Source organism: Galeopterus variegatus, unplaced genomic scaffold (assembly GCF_000696425.1).
Source record: "Galeopterus variegatus unplaced genomic scaffold, G_variegatus-3.0.2 Scaffold1871, whole genome shotgun sequence".
Lineage (NCBI taxonomy): Eukaryota > Metazoa > Chordata > Mammalia > Dermoptera > Cynocephalidae > Galeopterus > Galeopterus variegatus.
Window position 1 is genome coordinate 321,159 of NW_007727982.1, and position 14,077 is coordinate 335,235.

Genomic DNA, 14,077 nt, shown 5'->3' on the forward strand with positions numbered 1-14,077 from the left:
CCTGGAGGTTCATACATACATTGATTCTTAGTAAAAGCTTCCAGTGAGTCGGGATTTCCATTTGTTAAAAAACAAAACAACAACAAAACTTTATTTTTCCATTCTGCTCTAATTTTTTATTTTATTTTATTTTATTTTTTGCAGCTGGCTGGTAAGGGCATCTGAACCCTTGATCTTGGTGTTGTAATACCACCCTCTAACCATCTGAGCTAACTGGGCAGCCCCATTCTGCTGTAGTTTTCTTTTTTATTGCGTATTGTATAATTTTTGTGTTTTGTTCCTGTTAAGCTTGCATTCTACTTTTAAGATGGCCTCTACTAATTTACATGAAAGTTAACAATACCAAAAGAGTCAAAGGCTGAAAAAATTTGTTTTGTGAAGAACCAGCTACTGGCAGTTGTTGAAAGAAACAAAAAAATCTAAATATATGCATACATTTGGCCAAAGATGGAAAAAAAAGTTCATGTTAATGTTTTGGAGTTAGAACAGTCTTTTAGCAATTTTGATCATTTGACAATTCTCCCCCAGTCATGCATATAAAGATTAGGCATTACGTAAAACAGAATGATAAGTAGCAAAGAATGCTGAATGGACTTGAGTCTGCAACTGACCATTTTGGTTAAGAAATTAGTAACTTTTAATAAGTTTATTTACCAGATCATATTATATAGGATCCATTTAACAGACTTACGTGTTATGAAATTAAATAATTTGATAAAAAGTCCTTAGAGAAAAAGACTTCATGATGTAAGTAAATTACATTCTAAGGTAATTTTTTTTGGCATCAATATTGTAATATTTATTGAGATTTTGTTCATCTATAATGCTATATTTTATGTACTACGGTTCATATAAAACAGTCTTTGCCCTCAAGGGAGGCAGAGAAAGTTACCCATCATTCAGTCTGATACTTTTGTTTGAGGAAACCTTACTAATATGTGTGCTTGGGAGATCTGAACTCAGTGACTAGCCAAGGTACAATTTGGTATAACACAGTAAATTATAATTCCATCAGTTATGGGTCATCCACCACAATCTAAAAATCTTTTTCTGTAGGTTAAATGTTAATCTTTAACAAAATTACATCTTTCTGAGCCATATTTTTCCTCTGTTATCAAGCAATTTCTAGGTATGTAGTTTGATTTTGGAAGAGACCTGTAATACTTTCTGATTACAATGGCACAATTTTGTAGCATATCATAATTCTTTGGTAACTGGCAGAATTTATATATGAAATGATTTTCTATTCCCTGCAGTTTCAGAATAGCCTAAAAATGCAATATTTTGGGTAGGGATAAAAAAAATTATGTATCCCAAAGGCATGAGAACATTTTATTTCATTTATATGCTTTGAGTTTCAGAATCATATGATGGGTGTGTTCAGTTTAACCATTTTAATCTTCATTCCAAAGGTGGTTCTGCTTTGCACTGAAAATAACCTTTTTCTCATCTCTTTCACCATTAGCAAATGCATGTTTATCCTCTACTTGTTTTTATTTTACAAATCTAGTAAAATTGCTCTGGTTAAAATGAAGTACACTCATCAGTGAATAGGAAGCCAGTGCAGGTAGATTTGTGGGAGCTTTTCCTTAGTATTCTAGTGCTTCTACCTGACATAACATTTTAGCCATTGGGCCCTAATGATGTTGTCACTATCCTCTCAGAGAGTGACAGAGACGCAAAACATTACTCAGAGCCCATGTATTCAGAGCAATGAGAAACCTGAAGGGACTGCACCAAGGGAAAACTCCTTCAAGAGAGCAGAGCCCAGGCACAGCCCCGAGTCAGGTGTTACTTCAGTTTTTATTGTAAAAACAAAGTTACAGAATTAAAAACAGGTGATTATTCAATCATAGTGAAAATGTAAACAAACGGACTACGTGACAATCTTCATTAAAGCAGGTATAACTTAAAATAGTTCAAGCAATTTACCATCAAAAGGAGTCATAAAACTAAGCTATGTGACATACAAAAGGAAACATGAGATAATTACCATAGTGCTTAGCTCCCCCAGACACTCAAAGAAACTACTTAGGGTGAGATGTGGATTGTCCCCCAAGCACTAGCAGAATATCCTTGAAGATTTTAAGCTCATATACTTTCCCAGCATTTAGGTTTAGCTGCACCAAGGGCAAATGCCTCCAGAGCAATCAATTTTTGCTGTGCTTCAATTCTCTTATCTACATCAAAGGCTTTAGTCCACTGAAAGTTTTCTGGTCTTTTTTAATCTTAGCAATTCTAAGGGTTGGGCTTTGGCCCCCTAAGCTAGAAGCTCTGGCCTCCTGAACTACAGGACTTTGGTCATTCTAAGCTACAGGCTTTGGCTTAAACTAAGGACTTTGGTCCTTCTAAACTACAGGACTTTGGTCCTCTACACTACAGGACTTTGGTCCCTCTATGCTACAGGCTTTGGCCCTGTGAAATACATGTGTTTTATTTCTATCTCATTAATGTCAGTATCCTCCACATGATGTTAATTGCCAGTATAAATTTTAGTACTACTAAAAATGTGTCTGGTTGCAGTCTTTAAACATAACCTATTAGGTGATTATCATTTGTTTCTCATTGATTGGAAAGTTGGTGAGGTGTGATGATTTATTTTGTTTATTCTTTGAGAAAATTAATTCACTCTGAAATTATGTGGCTGCTTGGTGTGACATACCACTAACTTAGACAGCATATGAAAAGGCAAAGAAATATAATACACAGTTGCTGTTATAGAAAAATGTTTTAACTGGAAGTTTTACTTCAGCAGGCCCAAAATCCAAAAAAGCAAAAGATACAGGCAAAGGTACTTCACTCACTAATACTGCAGATGTGTTGGAAAAAATTGAGGTAAGGTTTTCTTCTTACCATAAAAGTGTACTGAAAAAATGTAAAAGGTCATACCTCCTTTTGCCTTCTTACTTTAACTTTTCAACCTTCTCTCACTTGTTAATAGCATGTGGATTTGGCAGAAGTGAGCCTAGCACATGAGATAACTGGGGAGGTTTGAACTTTGTTAGCTGGGAGGTAGGGAGCTTCCATGCTGTTCTTTACCACTCACCTGGCCACTTGCCTGGTCTTCTGTCACCTGTTTCCTTTTCCACTGTATGGCTCTTTCCCCTTTGTACTGGAATTATGCAGGGGGAAGAAACATGAAAGAGTTACATACCTCTTTTATGTAACTCTTTTAAAAGGGTTAAATATGTAATTCTTTTTTAAATCTTTCATTGTTTCTCCTGTTTGTGTTTATGTACTTTTTAAATGCTTTTTTTCTGGGTCTTATGTGAAGTATAGAAGACTCTGTTGAGGGAAAATTATATCGTATGGAACTTATTTTTGTATCTTTCTTTATTTAAATATTTCAAAAATAAAAAGATGTAAAATTCAGGAGGTTAATACACTGAAAATTTGCCCTCCCATCCCTGTAATGGCCATCCAATTCTCTTCCAGTAGACAACCAATGTTCCCAGTTTCTTATATATCCTTTCAGAAATATTTTATGCATAACAAAGATTTAAAAATTTTTTAATGACAAAAGGAGGCATGTTATACTCTTCTGCATTTTCATTTTATTACTTAAAATATCTTGCAGGTGGTTCAGTTCCATAACAGTCTGTGTAGAGTTGCCTCATTGTGTTTTTGGCTGCGCTATAAGAATGAACCATAATTTATTTAATTAATGCCCTACTGATGGACATTATGCCTCATCTAGAGTTTTGATATTACAAACAATGTGCAGTCAATTTGTGCTAAGTATATCATTTCACATTTGTAGTGTAGATTTCTAGAAGTATTTGTTGGTCAACTGTTAATGTACTTTGTATAAAATGGGTAACTATTGTCACATTGCTTTCTGTGAGGTTATACCAATTTATTCCTGCTATCAGTGCATATGTTACCTTGCATTAATGATGATGATGGTGATGATGATGGTAGTCACTAACACTTATTGAGAACTTATTATGTACCAGGCTCTTTGATGAGCTCTTTATATATATTATGTCCTTCAGAGTTCATAACAACAAAGAAAGGTGGGTATTGTTATTCATTATTTACAGATGAGAAGTCAAGGCTTTAAAACTTTTACTTGCCTGGACAAGTTATCACAGCTACTTGGTGGCAGAAGCTCATATTTTTATTATATTTTGACCATTCCTTGAGCTGTAGATAAAATGTCTGAAAAATAAAGCCAGGAGGATTGATGACAGAATAGCGATAACTGTCAGGTTTAACTGTCGTGGAGTGATAGATGGGGTTGCAGGACTAGCCAGCTTGTATTGATGGAACACAGTTTCTGACTGTACTTAAAGCTTCCTGGGGAGAAGTTGCTAAGATGACATGTGCTGTAAGGAAGATTGAGCTGGACCTCTGGGTGTGTTTTTGTCTCAGAACATTGTGTTTCCTTATTCCCTATATTTAAACGTGTTTTTGAAGACAAAAATTGTTAAAACTGGGATTTTGAATCTAGAAAGCCCAATAAGTTAGCAGTTTTTATAGAACAAAGGTCATTTCCCGATGACTCTTCTTGCTCATTTCTTCAGCAAAAGCAGTGCATGTTTTATTTTTGTATTAATCTGTTTTATGTTGCTATAACAGAATACCACAGATGGGGTAATTTATAAAGAGGATAAATTTCTCATAGTTCTGGAGGCTGTGATTCCAAGATCAAGGTGCTGGCATCTGGCAAGAACCTTCTTGCAGCGTCATCCCATTGAGGTTTGCAGAAGAGCAGGAGAGCCAGAGAGAGAGAGGCAATTTTTTCTCTCCACTTTTGTTCCATCTGGGCCCCCAGCCGGTTGGGTAGTGCTGCGCACATTGAGAGGGGCTCTTCCCCACTCAGTCCTCTGACTCACATGCAACCTCCTCTGGAGACACTCTCATAGACACACCCAGAAGTAATGCTTTACCAGTTTTCTTGGTATTCCTTAATCCAGTCAAATTGGCACCTAAAAATTAACCATCACAATTTTAATAGGACGTCTGTAGATTGAGAAGGAGTGACGTATGGTCACATGTCACATTATTAATGTGTGAATAATCAGACAGCAGTAAACTAATATCTGAGCTTCATATTTCTGCATGATATATAGGAGGCTCTATATGGTGGCTGTGTAGTATTTAAACTAGAAGAACTGTCCTGCAATCTAATCACCTCTTCAAGGCCCCACCTTTCAATTACCATAATAGGATTTCCCACTCTTTTAACAGTTACAGTCAGAATTAAGCTTATGATACATGAATTCTGGGGACACAATTCAATCAATTCACAGCATAGATGCCTCAAAAGATCTGTAAACACTATTTGTTTACTTGTAGTTTTCCAAAAGGATTGCTAGTTGGAAAAATTAAACACATTATATTATAGTAATAACTCACATTAAGGCAGCATATGGGTCAGTATCAATATAAATCATTTATGTCTGTTACTTTGGTCTTATTTGTTCTGCCTGGGTTGGGTGAGCAGAAAGGAAAGGTGGAGTTTGAATTTTGATTAGAAAAATTGACTCTATCTGATGGAGTCTTTCTGTCACCTTTAATTTCCTTACATTGAAATTTGAATGTAATTAAAAGGATTTAAAAAAATAAATCTTTAAGAACCAATAAAGGAATAGCTAAGTCGTAGTCACTCAGGTATAAAATATATTTTCTCTCATATGTAATCTACAAAGTAAATATAATAGACATGGAATATTTTTAGATTCATGAATTAGTGTTCTGATTACTGTTTAAGAATAATCACATCTTAATTAAAGTGATCTTATGCCTTAATTGGGTATTAATATGTGAAATTATTGCTTCACCCACCTCCTAGAAAATTTGTGAAATTGAGCATATCATTTGTGCAAATTGAGCATAGTACAATTTAGTGAACAGATAGTGACAGTAATGAAAATAGGTCACTTTTGTCAAATGAAAAAAATTGTTAGTAGTCATAATAGAAATATAGAGATGTAATTTTCAAGTTAAACTTGTGTGCTGTGAGAGGGTAGAATAATGATTTTAATAGGGTAGATAAGTGGAACCATAAGGCAATCAAAGCTTTTCTAACCTTGCATCTCTCCTTTGCCTCCTCTCCTAGCGTTTCTAACATTCACTAGTGTTGACTGTGATTTGAGTTTTAATCTTTCTTCCCAACCTGCCAAATATATCAAGAAGCATATATTCCTGGAAATGGGAAATAAATGAGGGAGAACAAAGATAAGGACATGGATAATCTGTAACTAGGATAATTTATGCCAGAATGACTTGATATTAATAATTTTAAGTGATCTCATCTGTAGTTATCCTAGTTAATCTGTAACTAGGATAATTTATGCCAGAATGACTTGATATTAATAATTTTAAGTGATCTCACTTATAAACTAAAACATAGACATTTTGAAATATTACCATTACATTCTTCTTTCTCCGATTATGTTAGAAAGAAAACATAGTTCTTCTCTGTAAACTAAATCACCTCAAGTATTTTAGAAGAAGGTAGGATAGAAATCATAAAAATAAAGCATTGTATATTAGAGCTGATAACCCCAGTATTACCCAAGACCCAATTATTACATAACAAACTCAAAGAAAATACTAGTGTAATGATGTGATGATTAGTTCCTCCATTCTTGAATTAACTTATAGTTTCCTAGAAAGTGCCTGGAAGTGGTGGTAAAGTGAGATTAGAATAAGGTGATAAGTAACTGTGTGCTCTTAAGGCTGGGCAGGGAGGTCAAAGTCTAGTGGTTTCCATATAAAGTAATGAAATTCATTCATATCAGGAATTGGAAAAGAGAGGTGATGGTGAAAAATCAGATGAGGAAAATGAAGAGAAAGAAGGAAGCAAAGAGAAAGGTAAAGAAGGCGATGATGATGACGATAATGATGCTGCCGAACAGGAGGACTATGATGAAGAAGAGCAAGAAGAGGTAATGGTCCATCTGGGGAGGGTAACAAAGTTTCTAAGCCTAAGGACTATCTCATAAGGAACCAGATACATCAACAAACAAACAAAAACCAAGTTGATTGGAACCAGAAGTATTATTATCACTGGTGTCAATGCCTTGGTGTAAAGAGAATTATTACAGCATTGAAATTCTAATGATGTCAAATTGAATGTAGGAGATAAAAGTAACTTGATAAGCAACTTTCTAAGTGGAAGTCCACAAATAAAAGATATTAATCAGGTTTAAAATTAAGATTTATCAATATAAAATTTTAAGTCTGCAATTAAGATAATGGAGAACTTAGTCAGACAGGTCTGGAGGGGAATCCCTGCAATGCCGTCATGTTTTAGATTCCAAAGTGCATGTGGACACTATCAGAGAACATCTTTAATCCAATCTCAGTTATTTGGCTGAGTCAGGACTCCATGTTTTGTATTTGAGATTTCGCACTATTAGAAACATGGTGCATTTCAAAATGAACTGGAGTCAATCAGGACATTTTTGAGCAGGGTAACTTTCTTGGTCTTTGTAGCCACCTCACCTGAGAGTTTCTTCTTTATTCTGGTGACCTTTGTCTTCATTCCATTTCATCTTCTTGCACTGCAGTCTGAATCTTTTCTTTACCTGAAACTGCTCCAACTATGAAATCATTATTATATGCTTTGATTGCCTGAGAGTTTCTTCTTTATTCTGGTGACCTTTGTCTTCATTCCATTTCATCTTCTTGCACTGCACTCTGAATCTTTTCTTTACCTGAAACTGCTCCAACTATGAAATCATTATTATATGCTTTGATTATTTTGCATTAAATTTTGTGTTCTTTTGAAATTTATATTGGTACAAAGGGAGAAGTATGGATACATTTTTATCTGTTTCCAAGTGGCAAGCCAAATGCTAACCTCATTTGTTAAATAATTTGCTTCTCATTGATTTGAAATTCTTACTTTATCAGCTATTAGATTCCCATTTCTACTTAGATGTATTTCTGGATTCTGTTTCATTGATCTATTTCCGAACCAAAAGAGAGCTGTTCCAATTAATAAAGCTTCTGATTATTTGTTAATATTTGTAGGACATGTCTTCCCTGATACCCTTCTTTTTCAGAATATTTGAGTATTCTGTTTATTCTTAAAGATAAATTTTAAGTCTAAATATTTTAAAATTAAACATATCACATTTGTCTCCAAATTTCCTTTAAGATCATTCACTTTTGTATTCTCATTGCTCTCTGACATGATTGAGACAGTACTTCTGATCCGCTATTTCACCTTGGTTGGTTCTCTGTCTTAATTTCCCTCTTTGAGGAGCCTAGGCCCTGCTCACCCTTCATCCTCTTTCTTGCCATTACTCTTGTCTCTTGTCCTGTGGACCAGTGCAGCCTTTGAACATTTCCACTCTCTGCCCCTTTCTCCCTTCAAACCTGCCTGTGTAGCATTTCTGAAGAATCAGAGAAACTGATGCCACTAAAAAAACACTAGCCCCATTTTGCTGGCCATCTTGCTTTCTGTTTCTCTTAAGTCAGTTCTTTACAGCAGTTATTTTAGATCATCTTCTTTCTTCTTAATCCCCCTTTTTTACTACCTTGTCTTTCAGTCTCAGCAAGTGACAGCACCTTCAGATAGAAAATGAAGACAAGAGGAACCTCCCTTAATTTCATATCCTCTGCCTTCAAACTAAGTGTCTTCCCTCCTCCTCCTCTTTGTTATCAATGGAAGAAATCCCCTTCATCCTGTTTGGGGCTAATTGTTCTGCCCATTTTTTGGAACAATAATCCTCAGGTTGTTTCTCTTTCCATGTTTTCAACCTCTTTTTATACTTCCCTCTTCTATTTATGAATTAAAACATGTTCATCTTCCAAAGTAAAATATGTTCCCCACACTCCTCCCCAGCTCTCGTGATGTCTCTTGGAAAGTCTCTTTAGCTGCCATCACTTGTTCACTCCCCCCACTATTTCCAGTCTGATTTCTACCACCATGCTGTTCAAATTGTCGCTACCAAGTTCACCATAGACAAATTTTAGCCCTCATTTCACTTGGCTTTTCTGCAGCCTTTAACACTTCTGACAACTCTATTATTAAAATATTGTTCTTTTTGTTTAAATTCAGCAATTTAAGGCAATTATTGGCCTCTACTTTATGCCCAGCATTGTGCTAGGTGCCCTGACATAGACAAAAGTGCTTGCTTCCTTTCATTTTTGTAACATAATGCTTCTCATTCTTCTCCTATTTCCCTGATACCTTTTTGTTGTCTCTTGAGTTCTCTTCCCTTCCTAGTCTTTAAATGTCAGTATTCTTCAGGTTCTGCCTTTGGGCCTTCCTTTTCTCTGCATATTCTCCCTACTTGATTGCACCCTATATAGACTTATGATTCCTTAATGTTTTTTCATTCAGCATATAGTAATTGTACACCAAGTGCATGCTTGGAATTACACTAGGCAATGGGAATATGAAAATGAGATACAGTTCTCCCCTCAAAGAAATTAATCTACTGGGGAGACAGACAAGAAAGGAGATAGTTATAATACAGTGAGTAATGCTATGACGTAGTACGCACAGAAGAGGGCACCAAATTCCATTTTAGAGATGTCAAAGAGATCTCAAAAGAGCCAATTTATGAGCTCTCAAAAGTTGATCAGATCAAGATGAGAAAATGTAGTGGAGGGGCCTTGTAGGTAGAGGAAAGAAAATGGAGAAAAGCTTGTAGGTGGTGAGAGTGGGGCGTCTTAGTTTAATTGACAAGGTAAATCAATACAACTAAACTAGACAGTGTATGTCGGGTCATGTGGAGAGGTGAGTCTGGAGAGATGAGCAGGATTTGGGTCATTAATGGCCTTTAATACCAAGCTGAGATATTTGACTTTATCCTGAGTGCTGTGGGGACACTGAAGGATTTTAAACAATGGAGTAGTATGATCAGATTTTTATCTTAGAAAGCTCAATTGCTTGGATTGGAAGGAGCCAAGGTAGGATCATATTTGAAAGCTTTTTGCTATAAACCAGTGGTAATTTTTACCCTTCAAGGGATATTTGATAATGTTTGGAGACATTTTTTATTATCACAACTGGTATGGGGGTAGGGTGAGGACTGGCCAGTATTCTAGACAAGAGTAGCTTTTGGAATACTCTTGTTGGCAAAATCTGCTTGAGTTGAGTTAAGTCTGCATCATATCTGTGTTCAAATTAAGATCACCTCTAACAAAAACAACAAAAATTGGGATTCTGGTAGTTTTAGAATTCTGTGTTGGTTCTTAGCAGAGCACTACTCATCAGTGGGTTTACAGTAGTGGGTTTCTATAACTACATTTCATTTAAAAACAAAAACTTTCCATTTTAATAGAGAAATGATGTATGTTCTGAGTATGACGCTGAGTGACAGATGAAAAAAGGAGCTCCATTAAAGCTGTACTAGATTTAAAGTAGTCCTCTTTGTTCCTTTTTAGCACTTAATTAATTAAAATGTTGTGGCGATTAAATTACTCAAAGTATTGAATATTTGATAAGCATTTTGTTTTGAAAAGGAAAGTGGAGCAAGTTATTTACGTAACAATAGGTGTTAAAATCAAAGAAATGAAGACTTTTCTTCTATCTTTTGAGTATTTGTAATCAAAGAAAAAAACAAGAGCTCAAATGATAGCCAAGAACCATTTAAGCCACCAGCTTCAACAGGTTCCACTACTTTATGCGTGTATAAGATTACTAACATCACAAAATTACCTAATTTGAATCACTGAACATACTTGGAGGAGGTGCTCATGTCTAAAACACATGTGGCATGTGCTTGATTTAGAATACTAGAGTATCCCTCCCTTTCTCATGTCTACTTTTACACACAAACTGGCTTGCTTATATTTCCACACAACTGTCCTTGCCAAGGTCTAATTTACAAGGTGAAGTCAACCATGCCACTTCTCTCCCTTACACAAGCCCTAGGCTTCAGCCAGGTTTCTAGACGTTACTGGATTTCTTGGCACCAGAGAAGCCAGGCCAGCTTTCTGGAGCTGGGAAAGGTCTTAGATGGATGCAGAAATTTATAGTATTTAGGAAAAATAAATTAATGAAATATCCGAATAATGCAAGTTACCTTTCTTGCATTATTTGTATATATTTATATATAAAAATCCTACCATCCAGATACTAAAAAAGAAAACCTTAAGGAAAACTATAAAGCTGGTATACAGGAGACTTCCCTTTGAGAATAATTTCTACTTCTTATTGTAGACAGTAGAGATGTGGAGATTCATTTTTTATTATGGCAGATTTCCATCATGTACAAAATCTAGTGACTAGTGAAATAAATACCCATGGGCTTATCACCCAGCTTTAAAAATGATCAACTCACAGCCAGTCTTTCAGCCACTCATTTATCCACCCAGTCCCTGCCTGGCCCTCTACCTCTACCCACCATGTACCTTGGATTATTTAAAGCTAATCCTAGGCATCATATCATTTCATCCATAAGTATTTCAGTATGGACTCAAAAATAAGGGCTCTTTAACAACATCAAAATATAATTATTACATCTCATACAATGAAATATAATTTCTTAATATTATCAAAACTAAAGCCAATGTTAAATTTTTCTGGTTGTCTCAAAAAAATTTGTTTGTTCCAATCAGAATACAAATATAATCCAATCCTTACACTGCAACTGGTTAATAACTCTTAAATTTAATCTATATCCATGGATATTTGAATTTTCTATAGAAAATTCAATGGATATTTGAATTTTCTATAGAAAGCACAGAAATGTGGGCTGGCCCCGTGGCGCACTCGGGAGAGTGCGGCGCTTGGGAGCGCAGTGGCGCTCCTGCCGCGGGTTCGGATCCTATATAAGGATGGCCCGTGCGCTCACTGGCTGAGCGCGGTGCGGACGACACCAAGCCAAGGGTTGCATCCCCTTACCGGTCACAAAAAAAAAAAAAAAAGACAAAAGAAAAGAAAGCACAGTAATGTTCTGAGTTATTTACATGGATGATAGTCATAACCGTCAGAATTGAAACATTCCCAGGGGCTTAATCCCTCTTAACCTAAGGGAAACAGAGAGGATGTGGATACAATGTATTGTAGCATCCTCTAGGTTTGGATGGATATCATGAGGCCTTTTTTTGATAGGAAGCAAAAATTCCTCTGCTTATGTTCAGTTATGCTTTGTTATGCTTTGTGACTGAAAAACTCAGTTCTGGTGTAGTCTAATGAATGTTAATGTAAATTGGCTTTGTTTCTTGTTTGTGCATTTGGTGGAGTGTTTAGTTTTTAGCTAACTAAACAACACATCATCCCACTAAGGTAGATATATCATCCTTCTAAGATGGAATGGACAACCTTTCATGTCCTCTTAGCTAGTTGGTGCTTAAGAATAGTAGGAAGTGGTGGTCTTCAGAAAGAAAGCAACACACGTAGACATGAGTGAAGACTAATGTGTGTTTTTGTTGTTGTTGTTGGAACATAACTGACAGTACATATCTTTGGGGTACAGCATTGAATATCAATACCAGTGTGAAATATGTGATGTTCAAATCAGGATAATTAGTATATTCATCATTATACAATGTAATCGATTTTCATGGTTCTTTACCAATTCCTTCCTTCCCCCGCCCTCTCCTCTTTCCCACCCCCAGCAACCTCAGTTCTGTTCTCTTCTCTTAAAAAGTTCAGCATATTATTGTGATTATTGTATCTTTTTGTAAAATTTGTTTTATTTATTTATTTTCATTAGCTCCTACATATAAGTGAGGACATGCAGTATTTCTCTTTCTGTGCCTGGCTTATTTCACTTAACATAACTTTCTCTAAGTTCATCCATGTTGCTGCGAATGGCAGTATTTCATTCTTTTTATGGCAGAGTAGTATTCCATTGTATAAATATACCACATTTTCCTTATCTACTCATCTGATGATGGACATTTAGGTTGGTTCCAACTCTTGGCTATTGTAAATAGAGCTGCAATAAACACAGGAGTCCAGGTGTCTCTTTGACATGATGATTTCCATTCCTTTGGGTATATACCCACCAGTGGGATTGCTAGGTCAGTGGCAATTCTATCTGTAGTTGTTTGAGGAACTTCCATACCATTTTCCATAATGGTTGCCCATTTTACAGTCTCACCAACAGTGTAGGAGGGTTCCCCGTTCTCTGCATCCTTGCCAGTATGTTATCCTCTGTCTTCTTGATAATAGCCAGTCTAACTGGAGTGAGATGATATCTCAGTGTGGTTTTGATTTGCATTTCCCAGATGCTGAGTGAGGTTGAGCATTTTTTCATGTTGTCTGTTGGCCATTTGTATATTTTCTAAAAGAAAACATAGGGGGAACACTTCAGGAAGTAGGACTGAGCAAAGACTTTATGAACCAAGACCCCAGAAGCACAGGCAACAAAAGGGAAAACAAACAAATGGGATTATATCAAACTAAAAAGCTTCTGCACAGCAAAAGAAACAATTAACAGAGCAAAAAGACAACCAACAGAGTGGGAGAATATATTTGCAAAGTATGCAATCCAACAAATGATAAATACCCAGAATATACAAGGAACTCAAACAACTTAGTAAAGAAACAAATAACGTGATTAAAAAATGGGCAAAGGAGCCAAACAGGCATTTCTTAAAGGAAGATATACAAATGGTTAATGTGTTTTTTAAGCAGAGAAAAAAGCAGAGACTTCCTTTTAAGCCTGGTATATTTTCTTATTACCCAAATTTGGTATTTATAAACTTACAGGGACAATCTATATTGTATTCTTTTAATAACAGTGTTACTACTCATTCATTGTTTACTGAGGAATGTATCATTTCACTTAGGAAAATGACTACATTAATTCATACTTTGAAGATGGAGATGATTTTGGTGCAGACAGTGATGACAACATGGATGAAGCAACCTATTAGCTGTGAAATTTCTCAAAAAAAAGATTTTTGTGATAGTTTGTGAACATTTGGACAGACTTGTTTTCTATTTTATTTCTGATAAGGAATGAGTAAGTATTTTATTTTTATTTCTGTTTAGTCGGACAAATACTTGTTACCAAAATATTCAGAACCACTTTGAGTTTACATACTACTTACCATACAAATTAGTCTCTGACACTCTTACATTCCTTCTAAATACCTCTGCCACCCTTTTATGTACTCTAAGGAATTTTCTTTTTTTTTTGGGGGGGGGGGGTTT

The 14,077-nt window shown here is 35.7% G+C and overlaps 1 protein-coding gene across 1 annotated transcript in view; it reads left to right on the plus strand.

Moving 5' to 3' along the window:
• POLR3G (polymerase (RNA) III (DNA directed) polypeptide G (32kD)) overlaps window positions 1-13,964 on the plus strand; it is a 30,885-nt gene extending 16,921 nt beyond the window's left edge. The window contains exons 5-7 of the mRNA XM_008579374.1: window positions 2,753-2,835; window positions 6,750-6,896; window positions 13,711-13,964. Of these exons, the coding sequence (XP_008577596.1) occupies window positions 2,753-2,835; window positions 6,750-6,896; window positions 13,711-13,797 (317 nt within the window). The 3' untranslated portion in view covers window positions 13,798-13,964. The remainder of the gene's footprint in view (window positions 1-2,752; window positions 2,836-6,749; window positions 6,897-13,710) is intronic.
• Window positions 13,965-14,077: the final 113 nt, after the last annotated feature.